The sequence below is a fragment of the Sapajus apella genome, unplaced genomic scaffold (assembly GCF_009761245.1).
Source record: "Sapajus apella isolate SASKATOON/1434 unplaced genomic scaffold, GSC_monkey_1.0 scaffold161, whole genome shotgun sequence".
NCBI classification, from domain to species: domain Eukaryota; kingdom Metazoa; phylum Chordata; class Mammalia; order Primates; family Cebidae; genus Sapajus; species Sapajus apella.
Window position 1 is genome coordinate 612,371 of NW_022437101.1, and position 22,843 is coordinate 635,213.

At 42.0% G+C, this 22,843-nt stretch overlaps 1 protein-coding gene across 7 annotated transcripts in view; it reads right to left on the reverse strand.

Annotated features, from left to right (window-relative positions):
* The window catches only part of FRMPD2 (FERM and PDZ domain containing 2), a 125,614-nt gene that overhangs the window by 52,230 nt on the left and 50,541 nt on the right, over positions 1-22,843 (reverse strand). For all 7 annotated transcript variants that reach the window (XM_032266888.1, XM_032266887.1, XM_032266891.1 and 4 more), the window contains exons 11-14: positions 21,320-21,467; positions 20,530-20,668; positions 10,799-10,954; positions 5,693-5,878 (exon numbers count right to left, since the gene is read on the reverse strand). In XM_032266888.1, the coding sequence (XP_032122779.1) occupies positions 5,693-5,878; positions 10,799-10,954; positions 20,530-20,668; positions 21,320-21,467 (629 nt within the window). The remainder of the gene's footprint in view (positions 1-5,692; positions 5,879-10,798; positions 10,955-20,529; positions 20,669-21,319; positions 21,468-22,843) is intronic.

Genomic DNA, 22,843 nt, shown 5'->3' on the forward strand with positions numbered 1-22,843 from the left:
ATCCTCCCACCTCGGCCTCCCAAAGTGCTGGGATGACAGGAGTGAGCCACTGTGCTTGACCAGCCTGATATTTTTCTTAGCTTAAAGAAAATCCCTCTTTTTAGTTTTTCCTTCATTCTTCAATCAAATTGTTTATCAAACAATTGCTATTTTCCAAGGAGCATGCTGGGTGTAAAGAATATGAAATGGGTCAGGTACATTGGTCTGTGCCTTATGAAAAGCCACTGAGTATTCCCATTGTTGTTATTGCACAGACTCCAAGAAGTTGTCGACAAAACCTCCACTAGTCGGGTTATGAAAAAGATAAAAAAACAAACAAACAAAACCTGTGTGTTGTAATATTTCTGGTTATAACGTGGCAGATTCTATTCTAAGTGCTTTAGGAGTATAATTTATTTTGTCTTCACAGCTACAGAATAAGAGATTCTATCAGTATTTTCATTCTACAGATGAAAAAAAAGAGCAAGTGTCCTCAAAATGCCACAGGAATTAGGTCACACCACAAAGAAATGCTTCCCCGCATTATACCTTCAAGGCCCATATACAAAGTGATGATATTTGTCCAGCTCACTGGGCTAAACCGGTGAAGATGACCTATGTGAGGCAACCTGTATAGAGCCTTGTGAAAAAAAATATTTGTGTAATATATGATTCTGATAAGAATAATAAAATAATCTAGGTAATATTAAATATCAATTAATATAAAACTCCCAAATAAAATCTTCATTCTAGATATTCCATCTATTTCAATAAGAACCCTCAGCTTGCTCCTATAAAGATAACTTTATAGAAACAGGGCTTATGCCTGAAAGGGCTCCTGGAAACCCCTGATCCTCCTTAAGGCTGATCTCTTTTAATTCCTGATAGTCACCATTTCCAAGAAACTCCATTCACGCACGTCAGATTTCAACAAAAGGCAGATAAATATTCATTGCTTTTTCTCTGAGAAACTCCCTTTTACCATTAACTTAATTTTAGATAACTTGCTCATTCTCTGTATACTCTTTTTTTTTTTTTTTTTTTTTTTTCAATGTGCTGGGATTACAGGAGTGAGCCATTGTGCCCTGCCCAATTTTGTTTTTAAAATGGTAGATTAAAATAAGAAAATCTTTGATGTTCATGAGATGGAAAGTGTTAAGGGTCAGAATAAATATTTCAAAGTATACACTTTTACCTCAGATTAACTTTTGTTTTAAATACAAGAGATGATACTGAAGTATAGATGCTTATATTATAGATGCTTAATATTATTATACTCAATAAATCAAAACAAAGCCTCCTTAGGCTAATAGGAACGGATTCTGAATCCAATTGAACTGTACTATAACTAGTATTTCTTTAAATGATGTGTTTTCTCAAGCATTCATAGATGCTGCTCTACTAGTCATAATAATTCTTCTTTAATGTTCAACTGATCATGTATCCACACTTTTTCAAAGTTGAATATTTGCTTGAAATCCATACACTTTTTCAGTACACACTGGTAGGCTTTCATGCAATCCTGACAGTTTTATATTAAGTTTATTCAGATATTAAGCATTTTTATATGAACAAGTCACTCCTTTTTTGAGACAGGGTCTTTCTCTGTCACCCAGGCTGGAGTGCAGTGACACAATCATAGCTCACTGATACCTTGACATACTGGGTTTAAGCGATCCTCTCACCTCAGCCTCCCAGGTAGCTGTGACCACAGGCAGGCACCACCACACCCAGCTAATTTTTGTGTTTTTTAATAGATACAGGGGTATCCCTATGCTGCCCAGGCTGGTCTTGAACTCCTGGGCTTAAGTGATACTCCTGCCTCAGCCTCCCAAAGTGCTGGGATTAACAGGCGTGAGCCACTGTGCCTTGAAAGAATAAATCACTTTTTAAAATGTAACAACTATTTTTAACATATCTGAAAAGAGAGAATCATTCACACACACACACACACACACACACACACACACACACACACCCCCCGAAGTTTCTTTTAGCTTATAAACTCTCAGCAAAACTCTCCTTTCAGATGCCTGTGCTCCAAGGTCTCAAACACCAGAGTGGAATGCTGATTCCATTTCTTGACATAAAACTGAAAACAGTCTTGACTGTAGTGGTTTGGATTTTATTTCCATTTATCACCATTTTTGATAACATCATTTAATAGAAAATTCTTATCCGCAGACAAACTTTCTCATAGGCGAGCTGCTGCTCTGTGTATACGATGATGTATAACTCCAATCTCTGGGTTTTCAGCACCAGCATGAAATCCTTTCTTTACACTTCTGTGGTTGCAGTAGAAACATATTAGGTTAGTGCAAAAGTAATCGCAGCTTTCGCCATTAACTTTAAATGGAGAAAAACTTCTAATGGCAAAAACCCCGATTACTTTCGCTCCCAAGCAATTCATAGCAGGTGCTTCTGTAACATGTTGGTTTCAAAGCATCTGTTTACAATTTTGAATATTTTCATCCCCAGGAGTTTTTTTTATTTTGTTTTGTTTTGTTGTTGCTATTTGTTTTGATACACCTTTGTATAAAATACAAATAATATTTTTCTAGGCAGGGCAGATTTGCCACAAAGCTAATAAGATGAAGCTCCAGGGCCCTCACTTGGGTCACCGCTTCCTGACAATACATTTACATGGTCTCATAATATGCAGAAAGTAAGATGTTTTCACCCCAACTGGTTAAGACCACTGACTCCTTCTACTCAAACATTCACTCCTTGCCACTTCTCTTCACAACAGGTGGGATACACCAGGTGGTGTTGGATGACACGGACCAGATTCCTCTAAGAAGTTGAGATGGGGATATACTTGGTTTAGATTTAGTTGGATTTATTTAGGTGATTTTGAAGTCTCTTCTAGAATAGTTACTTTATTGCGAGCCATCCCAGAATACTCCTTCCATTTTTCTCTCTCACTTAAATCTCAGCAGAAAGGTGCAGGGTCAGCAACCATATGAAATTGACCATGCCCTACAATACCCAGTGCCCGAAAGAAGCATGAGCTGTACAGAGCCAGTGGCTGATCTGCAGGAAATTTTTGCGATCATCAAAAATGAAAAACTATAATTTAGTTCTCAAAAATACTCATCCAATTGAAATGCTGCCCTATCAGGGATATACTCTATAATTGTGTATACTCCACTATCAATACACCACGCAATTTTTAATGGAAATCCCACGAAATAGAATTTGTTAAGTTTCCTGCATTTGCAGCAAAGAACTCTGTAGCAGCACTAGAAAGAGAAAAACGTTTCCGTGCAAAGCTGCAGGTTTCATGTATCCGATTAATCTTTTCAATAATAAAAACAAGGCCGGGCTCGGTGGCTCACGCCTGTAATCCAGCACTTTGGAGGCCAAGGTGGGTGGATTACCTGAGGTCGGGAGTTCAAGATCAATAATAAAAACAGACTTCAATCCACTGTGCTAGAAGAAAAGCTGAACTATATTTAAACTATATTTTTATCCTCTCTAGAGAAAATGTTACAAAATGCCATCATATGGAAAAATAATCAGAGTATGCCATTAAAAATTTTAAAGAAAAAAAGTATTATAGACATTGCCAGGGAGTTAATAAAAATATTACTTGCTGACTTTTGTGATATTTGCAGGATTTGTTCAGCTTTTAAAAATTCATGAAGTTTTTGTGATTTCTTTTCTCATTCTAAAGATTTCTTTCATGCTATCATGTGTAACTTTGTATTCTTTTTCATAAAGAGGGCCCTACGTAGCCTGTATATGCTTCTGTTTCCATGTATTTCTCTTTAGAGATTTAACTAGTGGTGATAACGAAGAACAGTTACTAACATGCGTAGGTTTATTGTTCCAGAAGGAACGGGCTTTTGATTGAACAATCAAACCACACGTGGATGCTAACACTTCTGCGAATCATATTGTTTAGAAATGGCATCTTTCTCTATTTCCTTTGCTGCTTTGGTGCAGGCCAGCAAGATGAATGATCTGTAATTGTTTGAAGAATTTTGGCCTCAGGTATTAAAAAGCAAAATTAAAACCACTTTCCTGAGTTAACCTTCATATTGTTCACTGAATTCCCTATTTTGTGCTTACAGAAACACAAAGACTTCAAGTCATTTTCTGCATAAGATGCTTGATTTGCAGCAAGCTGCTGGTGACATTACTTCATCCGATGACTATTCTGTAAAAATAAGTTTTTCATGCCAAGGAAGAGGATGATGATCAGAGAATGGAACTCCTAATTAATTATTTTTTAAGCCACTAAGTTTGTCTTCTGAGCCTGATGACTTCCCAGTTTTAATCAAGAAATAATCAACTAATTAATAAAGAAATCCCCTGATGAGGGGGAAACAAATATCCATAAAAGTTAAACCAATTTATACATAAAATACCTACTTAAGGGGACTGTTGAGCTTTACAGCTTCAAAAAATTCCATTTTAAAAAAATTACTTTTTAGGTTATCTGCATTTTTATGAGTGTTTTAAATACAGTTCACTGAAAACTCTGAACAATTAAACATGCAATAAAGAAAATAAGTAATATAGTAGTATTCAATTTATTAAAGTTCTTCATATAATCTTTCAGTTGAGTTAAAATAATTTGAGTAATTAAAATTCTGAAAAATTCACAAATATAAATATTGTTTCATTTGAGTTTGGTCAAAATAATTTTGAAAAAAAGTCAATTTCCTGATAATGTACAGACCACTTGAATAAACTCAATTAAATTGTGCTCAATTATTGTTTATTTTCAGATGTAAGCTTTTTTCCTGAAGACAAACAATTACTTATTATGAAATTGTATCTTGACAATATGATAACTTCAAAGCCAAGATGGATGAAATAAAAGAAATATCCTGAAAATGGATGAAAGCAATTTTGTTCTACCCTGGAAACTCTTAACATCAGATGATACAAATAGTGATCTAGATAGAAAATGTTTTTAACCATAGAGAAAATTAAATAGAAAAAAAAATTTTTCATGGGCCACAAGATAAAGAGCTTCATATTTTATAATAAATCATCACTGAAGTGACGCAGATACTGACTGTAACAACTATAGGAAAGGCAGGGGTTGTCAGCCACCAGGGTACAGTGCCCGAGTGACTCACTTCAGGAGGTAGAAATATTCATGCAGATAGTGTTCAAGTAGATTCCAAATGTTATATATTTAATGGGGACTTTGTATTTCAAAAATAGACTTTGAAATTTTCAAGAGCTATCAAAAATTTACAATCCTCAGTGTCCCGCAGCACATCTGTAGTCCTCAGAGACAGACCAGAGGCCTCGGCACACTGTGTGCAAGGGGAAAATTAAAACACGGGAAGAAGTTTCAAACCTTGCAGGCTCCACTCAACTTAAACTATACCCTCAACCCCCCATCTCCCACCTCTAACCTTGCTCTCAACATTAATGGAGTCTCCAAATTAAGAGAACTTTACCCAAAAGGAAAGTGTAGCCTTTTAGACCAATGGCTGTTCATTGGGCTGTGTGGGGGTCCAGGCAAGGAACGGTAGGGAAGAAATAGCCTCCTAAGGACCTCCCAAAATCCCCTGGTAGACTTCTTCCAAATATCCTGCAATGCCTCAGAATGCACGTTAATGAACAGACAGGCTGTGAGAATGTTCAGTCAGGAGAAAGCCATATAACCCATGACCCATTGCCACTTTAAGCAGCCAATGAATCAAAGGAAAATGAAGTGCAGGTTATTTATCAACTGAGCCACACTCACATAAGTTGAAATCTTCCCGGTTTCTCTCCACTGAAACTGTAAAGTTGCAATTCTGCTGTTGTTTTTCACTTCATATACTGTGACACCTTTGGCACAGATCCCCAGGGCCATCTCCTCTTCTGGCCTCTTCTTCTCTGAGAATATTTGGTAAACCAGTACACCGTACTCTGGGAGCTGCTGAGTGACCTGGAGAAAAAAAAATCTGATTTAGAAGAGGTAGGCACATGGTTTAAAATAATGGGCCTCACACCATTCACTCCATGCCAAACACATTGATGGGAGTTCGAAAAAAAAGAGTAGAATTGCCAAGTTTAGGAAACATGGTCGAACAAATTTATTTGCTATGTACAGAATTTCTCTGCATCTCTGATACAATAGAATTTTCCTTTTTTTTTTTTTTTTTTGTATCCCAAGGAATACTTTTCTCACGGAATACTTAAAACAGTACTTAGAACACAGTTATTATGAAAATAATACAGTGGAATAATAATATTCTGAATAAGATTTTTAGAATTCATACTCTTCTGGGACATCTCAAGGTAAGAGATTTCTTTTCCTGGTTGTGTCAATCAGAGTCTACAATACTTTCTGTTCCAACTCCTTTACATGACAGATAGGAAAACTGAGGCTCAGGCACAGAAAGCAACGTTCCAGATCACCAGTGTTAGTTGTGAACCACCCTGCAGAGACAATGGCCATTCATTTTGGCATTTCTCACCATGTAGCAATGCCTTGGTGGGAGTTTCCATAGCCCAAGGTCTTGCCTCTGTCTACCAGATTAGGGAAATAAATTTTGCCAGGGGCCATGGGTCAATTGGACCTGGGGACTGCATTAGGCCACCAAGCTCATAAGAGACCTGAGTATAGAATGAACACAAATGTTACTACATCTGAATGGTAATCACTTTCCCACCCTGGGCTTTCCCACCTTTATCTTCACCAGGAAGATGCCAGTCCCCATCAGAAGGTTGATGTGTCTCTGGGACCCACAGCAAGGACCTCTTGCTCCACACATTTGTAACCCTCTCAGAAGAGCTGCAATGCTGAGATCTAGTATTCCATTCCTATGCCCCAGCAGAAAGCATCCATGTCCTATCTAATCTCTCTCACCCCCAGGCAGGGTCACAAAAACAGGGACAAATGATGGCTTTTGAGAGCTCCTCTCTCAGGCTCCTTGCCCATCCACCGTTGATGAAGCCCATGCAGACAGCTTATGCTGCCTGCAGACTCCACAGCTCTTCACACAGGGTTCTGATTACATTTCTGAACCCTAAGCCTCCTTTGTTTAACTTTGGAGAGACCGTGTCATCATCATCATCATCATCATCATCCAAATCAATACTTACTGAGAGCTGGTGCTAAAATATCCAGTGGCCAGACTGGGCATGTGATTCAAGTTTAACAAAGCAGGACCACCCCAAGTTAATTAGGTGGATACTTTTAAAGAATTCGTGTGCTATTTCTTTAAAAAAATTTAAGCATTAATAAGTAGTCCTTGTTAGGATAAAGATGCCTTTGCTAGACTTATGCTTTTTCAATTGTTTAGTATTTGTTTATATTTAATTTATTGTTTAACTATACAGAGAGAGACATGATACTTTTCAGTTCTTTGGGCCTCAAGTTTCCTACTGGTAAAGCACTATGCTAAGTCTTTCCCAGCATAATTTCATTATTATTTAATCTTCAGAACAATCACAGAGATGGTGAAGCTATCTCTTGATTACAAAACCTGTCTCAGTTCCTGCTTTGGAGCCAGGAATGGAAAATGTGAAAAGATGAGCCTTTGCTCCTGAGTCTTCACTCTTAAAAACTAAAATACAGGGAATCCAAAAGGCCTGGAAATGCTTAATATTGTCAATGGCATCTTCGGTCTGTAAAACAATAAAATAATGATGTCTGCCTTCATTCCCTGCCTACTAGGGAGTTTCCTAGGATGCTTCTCCTTGCCCCCTTTGCCTTGTTATTGCTGGTTTTCCTTTCAGGGGGTCATTTCCTCTCCAGGTGCTTTGGGCCATCTTACTATGGGGCCTGTCTTCCCTACAACAGGCAGCAAAGTTGAGATGGGACCAAGCACTCCTGCCTGCCAGCCACACAGCACCCTTGCTGTATTGAACATTCTTTGAAACAAATGGATTATTATTTCTGGATATTCATCAAGAGATTCACAATTCATGTTTTCTGACCTTATAATTCCACCCAAATATGCTGAATAATCAGAGCAACTCCTTCTCATAATGCTGTTCAGTACAGATTTGTGGGAGTGATTTGGGGAAACCAGCTCCCAGCAGTAAATGATTTCCTATAAAAACAACAGTGTCTTAAAATTGATTATCAGCCACCCTTTACAAAGGATATTTATAAAGCATTTGTAATTATCAGGAGAATGCATTTGTTACAGGATAAAACCAGTATGATTTCAATAGCAAGAAAAAAATGTTTTAATAACATATTACAACCCACAACTATGTGGGAAAATGGCTCCATGGCTGAGGAAGTTAGGAAACACTGAATTCACATTAAACAGGTTGTTCTGGGATTAATAAGCTAATATAGTTGTGAATCCACACAGAGACTACAGTATTTAGCATTCCCCAAACGGGGCTCCTGCCCAGTCTGCTGCTAGTATGAGATGCTGAACTGGCAGAGTTAGTCATCAGTGAGCTGGGGGCCAAGAGGCAGCCTCCTGATAACGGTTTCCACCTTTTTCTAAGGAAAAACAAGAGCCACAAGGAGCTCTAATTAAATAATCCAGGAATGCTTGTATAGTAGTAACAGAGCTCTGTGCTGGGCTCTGAGGATCCAGGGCACTCCAGGCATTGGCCCAGCAGAAGAGATGGGAAATGTCCAGAAACAGCTGCAGTGCAAGGTGTCTTAGTAACATACACCAACAATGTTCAAAATGTTTATTACCTTCAACCCTGTAGTTCCACTCATGAGATTCTATCCCTAAGGAATGAAGCAGAAATATAGCAAAGATTTATATGGAAAAGATGCTAATCCCAGTATTGTTTCAAATAGTCCCACACTGGAAACGATTTATACGTTAAATAATAGAGCACTGAGAGAAAAAATTAGAGTACAACCTATGTTAATTCAAAAGAAGTTTTCAAATTTTTAGAATTATGGGATTATATGCATACGAAAAAGTGCATATATAATATAAATCTGACTTAAACATATATGCATGTACACCTATATAGCAATGCACAGACCAAAGAGAGAAGGATGACTATACCCAGATGTAATTGCGCGATCTCCAGGCGGCAGAATTATGAGGAAATGTTTACTTTTATAATCAGGGAAGGGGAAAAAACCTTTAACAAACCCTCACCCTAATGAGAGGCTCTCAGTGACAAAGCCCTGTCTAGTTTGTCTCTCTGTGCCACCAGCAGGCAACACCAGCATTAACAGCCCCAACCAGTCCACCAGGGGAATTACAAAAGCAAGAGTGCTCCTTGAAACCATAAAGATTGCACGTAAATGAAATCAAATCTATTCAGTGCTTTCTGTGAATGGGGAAAAAAGGTTCCTGTGTTTTTGCTTCTGAGGCTGGTAGCCTCTCTTACAATCGTATTTCATCTGTCAATGAGGAAGGGAGGGACCCTGACAGCGAGCTCAGCACACAAAGTCAGGGTCTGGGCAGAGGCCAGAAGGCAACGTCCATCCTGCAGACACCTGCTGCAGGTTTGGGTCCTTGGCCTCTAGACTGAATTCTGTGGTTCCGTGGCTCTGTGACCACTCATTATCACATGGCTTTGAAGTTCCCACTGGTTCCTCATCAAGGGAAAGGTTCATCCCCTTGATAGGGTACACATGTGCAGCCCTGATTAGAGAGTGCCTTGATCACGCTTCGTCAGTGCTTCTCAAGTGAAACGCAGGCTGCACCGTGTTAGGTACAGGGATAGTTCTGCAAAATGACTGGCTAAAATGCAAAGGCCTGACCTCACTTTGGCTGGTTTGTTTTCAAGTACCTATCTCAATTAAGGGCAAGAAAACACAAACAGAATATTTCTACCTGACTTTTGTACAGAAAAATGTACAAATCTCCTAGCCTCCTTTTAAAACTGCTCCCCTAATCGAATTCCCCAGCCTGTATCCCGTCCTGCGGAAGCTGTGAGTCTCCTCCCACTTGCCCCCCCAGCTGCATCTGCACCAGCAGGGTGGCCACTCCCTTCCTGGTCCCCACATCTTGACACAGGGTAGCTGGTATTATTCTTGTTCCATTGAGCGTTTATTGCTTTGTGTGCCTGTGGGTATGCCGCAATCCTCCCCATGAGATGTGGAGCTTCCTGGGAAAAAAGAGCACCTGCTTTTTGTCTCCATTTTCCAGTGCCTGCCCACAGCAAGGGGAGGTTGTGGAGTAGCAAAATGTATTCATCATTGTGTGTGCCTGCACGGGGGTCTGCAGTGCCACCGTTTTTGCCCCACTGGTGAAGAGAGAGGGGGCCCAAGCTGCACCCCTGTGCATGGGCCACAGCAGCTGTGCTCTGTTGAGAACTGCTCCCTGGAGGGCTGCAAACTTGCGGTCTTGCAACAACTTTTCTCTGGTTCTCTGATCTTATACTTCTGTTGTCCTATGTGTCAACTATAAAAAATGTTGCCACCCTGCTTGCAGGAAAGTGTCTGGAATGCTGATCTAAGATTTGGCTGGGGGCAGTGGCTCATGCCTGTAATCCCAGCACTTTGGGAGACCAAGCCTGGTGGATCACCTGAGGTCAGGAGTTTCAGACCAGCCTGATCAACATGGTGAAACCCCATCTCTGCTAAAATACAAAAATTAGCCAGGCATGGAGTGCACCTATAATCCCAAGGCAAAGAGTGAGACTCTATATGCAAGAAGAAAAAAAAAAAAAAAACATTAAGGAAAAGCCCTACCACACCCACCCCAGCTCACTCAATCCTGCCCTCTTTGGGATTATTTCCAATGCCAGCTGCTTCCAGAAGCCTCTCCTTGCCCCTCCCTGCCTCCTAGGGCTCCACCCTTGCTTGTGCCTCCTTGTGGGTCTGCACACACCTGCCTCCCCACCGCCAAGAAGGCTCTGGAGGGGATCCCTGGCTGCATTCCCTTGAAGACTAACACCTCTCTCCAAGTCAAGAAGGCCTTACCCTTAAGAACTCCAGCTCAGCATCCTCTCCCCAGAGTGCAGAGCTGAGTCGGTGCATCTCTGAGACTTCGACTTGGACCCGGAGTGCAGTCGTCCTCTCTATCAGACTCGCTGGGATGTAATCTTCAACATGAAAGTATGGCTTACTCTCCACCTGCTGGAAGTAAGATGTAGAGGGGGAGGGCAAATCAAGACACTGTCCGGGGGACTCTGAGCAGAATGAAAACGTTCTCTGTACTCACAATTCCAGGAGGGCTCCAGAGAAAGAGCCTTCCTCAAGGTGCCCACCTGGGATATTATTTTCCACTACATTAGAAACATGGCCAAACCCCAGGACACAAACAGAAAGGAGAGTACAGGAGCTGTTTTTGAGCCCCTGTTTTATGCCAGGTAGTTCACAGAACACATAAGACTCTTACGATTCTCACAGAAATACTCTGAAGATGGCATTGTCATGGCCATTGCCAAGACAAGCAAGGAGAGAGGTCATTCAACAAGGCGAAGCTCACAGCACTTGGAAGTGATAGAAACAAGATTTGTTCGCCCCACACTTTCCATGATACCACACCTTACCAAAAGGCACAGCAAAACCCTGGTCCTAAAACTCCATGTATTTTTTTAATTCATTTAACATTTCTGTCTACATGCACTCCCAGCATACTGTCTCTTCTCACCAGGGAGGTCTTAGCTTTGGCATCATTGCTGCTGCACAAGAAGGTGTTCAATGAGTAGCCCCCTGAAAACGGGGAGACTGGATACCCCCAGCCCTTCATCAAGTGTGTTTTTTGGGAGACTGAGGCTGCATTCCCCTAGGAGAGGATGTAAGCTCGAGTCACTCACTGCTTGATGTTGAGTTCCCTGAAAACAGACTTTGGGGCAGAAAGAGGTATGCAGAAGTCCATGCAGGAGTGATCTTGGGGTCCACTGTATAGAATGAGGAATGCAGGACAAGGCAGAGGGAGAAGCTGACCCTACCTTTGTATTTTCAAATCTGCATGCCCTGGTCTCAGGATGCCCTTGCCAGCCTAACCCTGGGCAAGCCACTTCCCTCCAGTTGAGGGCAGTTACTCATGAGGAAGGCAGATGGGAGCTGGGAGAATCTGGCCTTCTTGGGGCTAGGGGTGAATGAGTTGGCCTGATGGGGGGATCTGAAGGGAATGGCACAGGGTCCACCACCTCCCACACTCCTGATGTGGCACAGGTCTGTCCTCATGTAGCCATGGACCAAGACTGCTCAGATTGGTGCTGGCCAATGCTGGTTTTGGGCTTAGCTCCATCACAAATGGAAAGAAACTGCTCAAGTCTAGTGCATAAAAAAGCATTTAGAATGCTATTAGAATGTCCAAATACCAGAACACTAGCAACACCATGTTGGCGAGGATGTGGAACAAAGGAACTCTCAATCATTGTTGGTGGGATTGCAAAATGGTACAGCCATTTTAGAAGACAGTTTGGTATGTGTGTTTTTCACAAAACTAAACATATGCTTACCATACAATCGAGCGATCGTACTCCTTCGTAATTACCAAAAGAAGTTGAAAACTTATGTCCACACAAGAACCTGCACACATAATTTTATAGCAGCCTTATTCATAGTTGTCAAAACTTGGAAGCAAATGGTGTCCCTCAGCGGATGAATGGATAAATAAACTGGTACATGCAGACAATGAAATATTGTTCAGTGCTAAAAAGAAATGAGCTATCAAGCCATGAAAAGGCATGGAAGAGCCTGAAATGCATACTACTAGGTGAAATAAGTAGTTCTGAAAAGGCTACATACTATATGATCCTAGCCACATGATATTCTGAAAAAAACAAAACTAGGGAAGTATAAAAAGATCACAGGTTTAGAGGGAGGAAGAGATAAATAAGTGGAGCACAGAGGGTTTGGGGGGCCGTGAAACTACTCTGTATGAGGCTTTCATATCCCACTTGCACATCCAACTAAATCAGAGTCCAGGAGCCAGGAAGAAAATGAACTTGGGGCACATAGCACCTACTCCAAGAATTAAATTTTTCCATAAGCCCAACTGCTGAAAGGATCTGCTGGGACTCTAAGACTCATTTTGCCACCCACTGTCACTCACCAATCGGAGCTTTCAGTTCCCAAAACCTTCCCAAGTGCTGATGAGTTTTCTTTCAAACTAACATTTTTATTCCTAATAAAAATTCCAACCTCCTCTTTGTTCTTTAGACACACCAAAGATCACCCAGTCTGTGAGTATACCCCAAACTGCAATTCTTGCTTCCCAGCTAAATTGTTTTAAATTTAGAGATTCATCTCCTTATTTGACTTCAGCAATAGCATGACAGTGGATACATGTCTTTATACATATGTCAAAACACATAGAATGTACAACATCAAGAGTGAACCTCTGTTTAAACTATGAGCTCTCAGTGATAATGGTGTATCATTGTAGTTTCACTGATTGTAACAAATATACCTTCTGGTACAGGATTTTCATGGTGTCTATAGGAGAAAGCTGTGCATGTAGAGGAATGGGGATATAGGAAAAATCCCCGTATTTTCAATTCAAATTTGCTGTGAATCTAAAACTGCTCCAAACATTAAAGTCTATTAAAACATTTTTAGAAAAGCATTTAGGATCTTTGACCCAGGATCTTATTGGTAGGAATATATCCAGGAGAAAACGTCCAGATGGAACTGAAAAAGCTTTGGGGTCAAGTACGTTTATTTTTATGGCATTTATAAAATAGAAAAATTGGCTGGGCATGGTGGCTCACTCCTATAGTCCTAGCACTTTGGAAGGCTGAGGCTGGTGGATCACCTGAGGTCGAGCGTTTGAGACCAGCCTGACCAACATGGAGAAATCCCGTCTCTACTAAAAATATAAAATTAGCCAGTCATGGTGGCAGGCGCCTGTAATCCCAGCTACTCAGGAGGCTGAGGCAGGAGAATCACTTGAACCTGGGAGGCAGAGGTTGCAGTGAGCTGAGATCGCACCATTGCACTTCAGCCTGAACAACAAAAGCAAAACTCCATCTCAAAACACACGCACGCGCACACACACACACACAAACAGAAAAATCAGATGCAATTTAAATGATAATAATAGTAGTTATCACTTATGTGGTGCCACCACTGGGTGAATGCCCCGTAATACAAGAATGAAGAAGTGAAGGAAGACTGTGAAGGCATTAACAGGCTGCCACTCCAGAGGATCACTAGGAAGGCCACTGGAGGACACGTACCATTGAGTGAGAAAGAAGAATGCAAATCGAACATGGTGAAGTTCACAACTGTATAAAAACCCCCGCATTTGATCAAGGCAGGGAGAGAATGTACCCAGAGGGAAGCTGCTCTGCTGTGATGATGTGATTAAGGAGATTTATTTTTACTAAATTGTCTTTGTCTCCCTTTTTAAAATGCAAATGTAATCATATTGCTTCCCTGCTTAAAATTCTTCAGGGACTCCCAATCTTTCACAACAGTGGTTTCCAAATTATTTTTTAAGCACCAGAACCATTTATCAAGCAAAATATAAGCCCCTTAGGAGGGCACACTAAGTCTTCCCAGATACAACAGGTGGCCCCCACCCAGCCTCATAGCCATTAAGGCTCAGGCAACGGGCAGGCCAGACTCCTCCTCTTGCCCACTCAATGACACAGAGAGGGCTCTCTGCTCTGAGGACTCACTCAAGGCCCTTTGCAATGCCCATTGCAGCACCTGGCATATAGCAAAGCAATATGAAGTGAGCCCTGGTTGTGCTCTTCCTAGTTTACCTAACCTCACAGTTACATCTTTCCCAATGGCAAATGTAAATTCCACTGATTTTTCAGGGTTGATGTAAGAATTCAATGGTGCCAAGCACAGGGTGGGCCTTCCATAAATTAGGACAGAGTGAGTGGTTGTGTAAATAAATGGATTTGTGTAAACCTGTTGCCTTTTAAATATGTGAGAAAGGGAAAAGATCTGCCTTTAGGGGTCACATGGGGACAGGAGAAAGAACCTCAGAAATGTCCCCAGGGCACCCAACTAGTTGACGCTTGGCAGGATCTGGGGATGGGGGAGCAGGAGGAGGAGAATGAGATGACACTGAGGCAGAAGCAGGGTGAGATCAGTCAGAAACTGGATGGGCATAGGGAAGCACCAGAATGGAGTGTTGGTGAGGGTCCATTTTATGTGTCAACTTGACTGGGCCATGGGATGCCCAGATATTTGGTTAAATATTCTGGGTGTGACTGTGAGGGTGTTTTTGGACACAACTGACATTTAAACCCATAGACTGAGTAAAGCAGATGGCCCTCCCTAATGTGAGTGGGCCTCATCTAATCCTTTGAAGGACTGAATTAAACAAAAAGCTGGACCTCCTGTAAAGAAACGGCTCCTCTTTGCCTGTCTTCACACCAGGATGTAGCTCTTCTCTTGCCTTTGGGCTCAGTCTTGGACTGGAACTGCACCATTGGCCATGCCAGGTTTCTAGCTTGCTAACTGCATAGCTTGAGGCTTCTCAGCCTACATAACCACATGAGCCAATACCTCCTAATACATCTCTAAATAGATAGACAGACAGACAGAAAGACATGTAGATGATAGATAGATAGATAGATAGATAGATAGATAGATAGATAGATAGATATCCTATTAGTTTTGTTTCTCTAGAGAACCCAGACTACTATAGGCTCATAGAGAGAGGTCTGGGCCCCTGGAGCCCTGGGGCAAGAGACTCCGCTGGACTGACTTTAGTCCTGAGTAAGAGACTATTACTCAGACTCCCACCTGCCTCCAGTGGATCTGGCCTGCAGTCCCCAACAACTCTAAGCACTAGAGTTAAACTCAGGTTTGATATCCTGTATCTGAATCCACAGACTGAGGGTTGGCTGTTGTGTCATTTTACATCAGAGCACTATAACGCTGGAGGAGGGAGAAGGAAAGCTTGCAAACAGCAATTGCTACATACCAGGTACTACACATGCATTGCCACCTTCTACTATTAAACAGCAGCTCTGCAAGAGATTGACAATTATTTTCCACTCTGCAGATGAAAAAGCCAAGACTCAGAGAAAAAACATGCCAAGGCTATATAGCTACTGAACCAGAGACCACAGCAAGAATGTCAGCAGATTCAATGGGACAATTCAAAGCACCCTCCTCCCGCGACTCCCCAATGGACCACCACAAGGACAAGAAACTGGCCTAGCCATGAAAAGGGCCCCAGACCTGGGAACTGAGGGCAAGAAAGAATTCAACGGTAAGAAGTGACAGGGCTGGAGGCTTGTCAAAAGGGCAGGGAAGAGATTAAGGGGGCCGGGCCAGCTCTAAGACACTGCCTCCCTGGGGCAGTGTCAGGGGTAGAAAGTGAAGTCCCAGTCCCCATGGACCAGGGTAGGCCCAGGAGAGAGGACAGATGGGAATTGAACTACCATTCCCTGACAAGCCAACTGCTGAGGTTCCAATGGATGACGGCTATCTGCAGTGTCTTCCAGTCCAGGAGTCTCAAATTCATTCATTCACAGCTTTCGCTCAGACTCCCTGTGCTTCAAGCACCACTTTGTTGCTGGGAAAATGGCTACACAAAACAGACAAAAACCCCTTACCCTCAGGTATTTTTTATGCTAATGGGAGAGAAAGATAATAAGACTGAACAATAAAATGAATTCATCATGCCACATGGTGATAAATACTGTGAACAAAAACCCAGCAGAGTGAGGAATACACAAGGACTTTGAAGACTCCAGGACACAGCAGCGCCTTCTGAAGCTGTACTGGGAGGAACGCAAGACAATGTTGGGAGAGTCTGAGAGGTGTTTTCAAACAGCAGTCTGTGACCCACCAGTGAGCTATGAATTAATTTAGAGGCTCAAAATCAGCATTTTTAAAACTACTGAAAATGTAATAGGAGATATCAATGTGCATTGCATGTAGAAAGAATGTACCTTATTTCCTCAGGTTCTTGCTTCAGTTCTGTTGTATATATGTGTGTGCATATTGGGTTTTAATATCCATTTATCATGGGCTATGGCAAAAAATGTTTTAAAGCCACTGTTCTCAAAGAACTGTTTTAACTGTTGGGCTTGTCCCTGCTCTAAAGCCAAGGCATGCAAGTTATAACCGAGGTCACTCACACTCTTTCCTCTCTAGTCCACACACCCTATAAGGAATAAGACTCAGACCTCTATGAAGGTGTCCATACCAAATGGTGGCTACTGCTTCTCCTTGTCAGACTCAGGGTGTATTATTCTACTAGTGTTGCCATAACAAATACCAACTAGTGGGCTTAAACCATAGAAATTTATTTTCTCATAGTTCTGGAGGCTGGAAGTCCAAGACCAAGGCGTCTGCAGGTTTGGTTTCTCCCAGGGCCTCTCTCCTTGGCTTGCAGACAGCCCCCTTCTCCCTGTGTCCTCACATGGCCTTTCCCCCGTATTTATGCCTCCCTGGTGTTTCTTTGTGTGTACAAATTTCCTCTTTTTATAAGGACATCAGTCAGATTGGATTAGGGCCCACCCTAACAGCCTTATCTCAAATTAGTCACTTCTTTAAAGGCCCTAACTCCAAATACAGTCACCTTTTAAAGTACTTGGTAATTAGCGGTTCTACATATAAATTTGTGGGCTCAAGACTCAGCCCATAACACAAGGCCAGACCCCAATGATGTAGCAAACTAGAACTTTAGGTAAACATGGCCCCTCTGTTCACCAACAATGTAGCATCTCTGACCAGTAAGTGCCCAATGGTGGTGGACCTGTATTTCTGGGCACATGGGACGATTTGCCTTCTTTTTGGAAATGGAAAACTATCTCTCCTTCCCCTCAATCTATGCACTTTGCAGTGTGAGCTCCATCCCTGCCTCTTAGGGTGACTATAGGGTTAGACTCAAGTCTAACCAATCAAAGCATGACATCTCCCTGCACAGTGATTGGCTTCAGGTGGGCACATGACCCTATCAGCACCAATGGAACAGAAACCCAGGATTTCCATGGCATTTCCAAGGAGGGGACTCTTTCCCTCTTGTGCAGGGCTGGACACTGGAGGGTAGAATTGGAAAGCCACGAAAGGCAAATCTGACAGAGGAGAGCACAACTCAGAGACACAAGAAGCCCAAGTCCTGCTGATATCATGTGAGTTCCTATCACCCGAGCTCCAAGGTATGAGTGATTGGGCTGGAGGCTTGTCACGGGGATGCAGGGAGGCTGAGAAAGAATCAGAACCCTTCAGTTTTGCAAGCCAATAAATGACATGTTTTATTCAAGCCAGCCTGAGCTTGATTTTCTATCACTTGTAATCAACAGAATGCTGTCTAGTCACCTGTGCTGGCCAAGGTTATGGGAGGATGCTAAAAAGAACCCAAAGGGTACAGAAGGGTTTCCATCCACTTGTGAGGCCAGGAAAGCTAGGGGGTTGTGGCTGGCCTTGAAAGGTATGTAAGATTGAGACGGATGTGTAGACATTATGGGAAAGAACATTCAAAGGCCCAAGGACATTCCAGTTCTTAGGATCTCAAGGATTTAAAGGTCCTTCTGAAGATTTCTGGGGCAGAACGGTGGGGAGGGTAAACATTTCGTTTCTTTTTTTCTTTCTTTTTTCTTTTTTTTTTTTTTTTTTTGGCTGTGTATTCCTCCTTCACTCAGCCCTCTTGAAGAAGACCATCTTTTCTCCAAGCTAAGCATTTCCCAGTGACACCCAGCTTTTGTCACATGACAGTGGTGAATGCTCTCCAAGATAAAGCCCAGGGTGCTGGCTGGGTGGTGACCAGGGAGGTCACCAGGCGAGAAATCAGTGGAAACTCTCCCTCCCTTCCTCCTTCCTCTCTCTTCCTACTGATGCATCCAGAGATGGACTTCACATTCAGATGTCACATCACACTGCTGGTCACAGTTCTCAGTCTCTGTTGAGGTCTGTTCCCAAGCCTTTCCCTTTATCCAGAACATGGGCAGGGGATGGGGGAAGGGCTTCATAAACCCTGAAAGCAAAGTTACACTGCTCTCTGTAACAGCTCAAGTGGTTGGTTTCTCCTTCCTGCCTGTGTCCCCATTTTAAATCCTAATTAGGTAGGTAAATACGTTAGCATAATCCTTCCCTAGTAATAGGCATCTGAAAATTAAATAACTAGTTAACTCTGTTAACACTCTAGAGGACCATCATAGGCAGTCAAATCAAAGAAACTTACATATGATTCCACTGCAGGGGCAAGGGCTTGGCCAACAAGATTAGAATTGCCATTTGAGAAGAGTGTTTCCCAGAAGAATCAGCATTGGCCTTGGAGTAACACAACTGGGCTCAAATTTAGACTTTACAATGTAGTAGCCACATGAACTTCAGATCACTCTTCTAGAAAATTGAGTGGTAATATCAACTCTGTGATATTATCACACCAACTTGCAATGTTGCTGTAAGAGCTAAGTGAGTTAGCACAAATCAAAAATGTCTAGGTAAATGCCAGGTACATAGTAATCTTTTAATAAAGGTTGGCTATTACCATGCAAAGTAAGACTAAGCAAAAAGAACAAATCTGGAGACATCACATTACCCAACTTCAAACTATACTATAAGGCCATAGTCACCAGAACAGCATGGTACTGCTATAAAAATAGGCATATAGACAAATGGAACAAAATAGAGAACCCAGAAATACAGCCAAATACTTACAGTCAATTGATCTTTGACAAAGCAAACAAAAACATAAAGTGGGGAAAGGACACCCTATTCAACAAATGATGCTGGGATCATTGACTAGCCAAATAAAGAAGAATGAAACTGGATCCTCATGTCTCACCTTATACAAAATCAACTCAAGATGGATCAAAGACTTAAGTCTAAAACCTGAAACCATAAAAATTGAAGAAGATAACATCAGAAAAACCCTTCCAGATACTAGCTTAGGCAAAGACTTTATGACAAAGAACCCAAAAGCAAATGCAACAAATACAAAGATAAATAGATGGGTCTAAATTAAACTAAAAAGTTTCTGCACAGCAAAAGAAACAATCAGCAGAGTAAACACACAACCCACAGAATGGGAGAAAATCTTCGCAATCTATACATCCAACAAAGGACTAATATCCAGAATCTGTAAAGAACTCAAACAAGTCAGCAAGAAAAAGCAACTTCATCAAAAATTAGAGTAAGGACATGAATAGACAATTCTCAAAAGAAGATATACAAATGGTCAACAAACATATGAAAAAATGCTACACATCTCTAAAGATCAAGGAAATGCAAATCAAAACTGCAATGTGATACCACCTCACTCCTGCAAGAATGGCCAAATTAAAAAACCAGAAAATAATAGATGTTGGCAGGCATGGGGTGAAAAGGGAACAGTTTTACACTGCTGTTGGGAATATAAACAAATACCTCCACTGCGGAAATCAATATGGAGATTTCTTAAAGAACTGAAGGTAGAACTACCATTTGTCCCAGCAATCCCACTACTGGGTGTCTACCCAGAGGAAAAGAAATCGTTATACAAGAAAAGATACTTGCACAGGCATGTTTATAGCAGCACAATTCCCAGTTGCAAAAATATAGAATGAGCCCAACAGCTGGTCAATCAATAAGTGGATAAACAAATTGTGATATATATATATATCTATACACACACACATATATCTATCTGTGTGTATATGTGTGTGTGTGTGTATACTCCGATCTAACTGGTAAAGGCTAATAATACTCAAAGCAGAGTCTCCACATTACTAACACATGCCCTCAATCTGTAACTGTTTTTCCAGCGACCCCACCCGAAGGCCCCAGGTGTTTAGCCCTACCTCCTTAGGGTAATTGCCAAATTCAGCCTGCAAGGCAAGGACCCCCAGCTGCAGCAGCCTCTCTTCACTGCAATACAGCCTCTCCTCCAGGATGTCTTTCCGAAGCTGCAGGTAAAACTGGTGCCTTGTCAGGCTGTGCCTGGAAAAGTAGGAGGAATAGAGAGAACTGGATTGCTAAGGGAAAGGGAGAATACTAGCAGCCTTGGGTTTTCTCAGTATGGGAAGTTGGGAAAGTAGGGAAGACGAGATGCAACCCAGTAGAATTCAGAGGCAATGCCAGCAAGGCAAGTGTGGTCTCCTCCATCTACACCATGCCTTCTAGTTCAAGGCCACTTTACGCCAGTCACTTCACACAAAGTTACAGAGGTATATCTTGCTCTGGTTCAAAATAGAAAGCTAACAATCAGTTTGGCGGTGTTTCAAATGAAATAAAGAAGCAATGATCAAACTGCAAACCCGTCTCTGTCCTCCAAACTTCATAACTGGACTGCTGAGTTGTGTGTTGGGGGTGAGGGGGCATTTTGGGGTCACAGAGAATTTTGATGTTGAGTGAAGTATATCTAAAACAAAAGGGCATGCTTTCATTTTGAACAGGGCCTGCATCAAAAACTGATTTTCCCCCTTTGTTCTATCTTGATCAGAATCCAATCAACAGAAAACCAACCACAATAGCTATTGCTATTTGTATGTAATTGACAGTTTCCAAAGCACTTGTCGATCCGTTACCTCTCATCAGCCTAGACATACATAAATCCCTTAAGGAACAAATGAACAGGTTTGCAGCACTCACTGGAGCAGCCCATAGTGGCTGACAAAGAACTTTATCCTCAGGAAGAGTATGAAGGTATTCGTGGAGGTCTTCTGAGGCTGCTCTCTCCAGCCTTCAGGTGCTATTTTGCACAATCTGGTTTCATGGTCCAGGAAAAAGAACTCTTTGCCTGAAATGGAAACAGAGCATGTGTAGGGGGAGAAGCAGTAAGGAATGCACCATCACTCAGACTCACAGCCCTGAGCCCTACTCAGAAGGTCACACAGAACAGGGTGAGTGCAGGAGAGAGTGTGAGGCAAGTCTCCGCGCACCTGGTACCGAGGAAACTTTGTTGGGGTTGTGAGGGGCCAAGAAGGAGCAAAGAGGAGAGGGTCAAGTAAGAAAAACTCAGCACTGAGAGGAGAAAATATTGTGTAGAATTGTCTACATGGAAGGGGCTCAGGATGGTCAGCTGACTGGGAGGAGCCAGGCAGGAGATAAGGGGATTGTAAGTGCAGCTGTGCTCACAAACCAAGCACACTGGTTTCATTTAGATTGCATTTTATAGATCAATAACAATACAATTCCTAAAGACACCTTTATTCACACCTTACAAAAGGTTGAACAAATATCAGTTGATCACATCAAAGCATATAACAGCTGTTCTTCTTATTTGGGAGAGGGATCCTTAGGAAGGCTGATGAGAACTATGGAGATAAGAACACGCTCACCAGCCCCCCTTTGTACATAGAATAAACATGCAAGTTCGTGAGCTTCTCCTACTGGAAATGGGAAAATAGAGGAATGCTGAGATATGATACCTAAGCCAGATGGGCTGGGAGAGACAGGATTTCTCCAGAAGGCCAGCGTGATCCCAACGCAGCCTCCACACGGTGGTTAAAGAGATCTAGCTGTGGCAAAGTAATATTTGCAGTATTGGTGTGAAAGTTATCAATACCAAAATGAGGTCACTTATGTCTAAACCTAATAAAGTGCAGCCAAAAGGCCATGAGGGAGGGACACTCATGCATATGCCTATGACAGAAAAATCCACAGGAAATGTTTTACATTCTGCAGCTTGCTACGTGAGTCACACAAGGATAGCCAGCAGCACAAGGACACCTAGCCACGCAAGGACAGCTGGCCACTCACATGAGAACACTTGCCTGACACTCTGTCTCCACTAATGAACTGATGTCAGCTCCTGCAATAAGCCCGTGGAACCAATCATCTTTTTGTTTCAAAACAATTCACATGTACTTCTCTCTTTTGTCTTTAAAAGCTTCCCCTTCCCCCAGCCTCCTGGGATGAGCCTATAGACTCTAGAACTTGCATATCCCGCACTGAAATCTCCTGCTAATTCCTGAATAAACTCTTTGTTTGGAAACCCTCTCTCACTTTGTTGCTAATTTAGGTTAGCAAAACCTGGTGGCAGAGAAGAGGGATCCAAAAAGGACAAGCCTTTTCCTGTATCACTGACCGCAGGACCGTGTGCCTGACACACTGGAGCCCACTGTGCTCTCTGCTTCCAGGAATCATCTTTCTGCTGGTGCTAAGTTCTGTCTT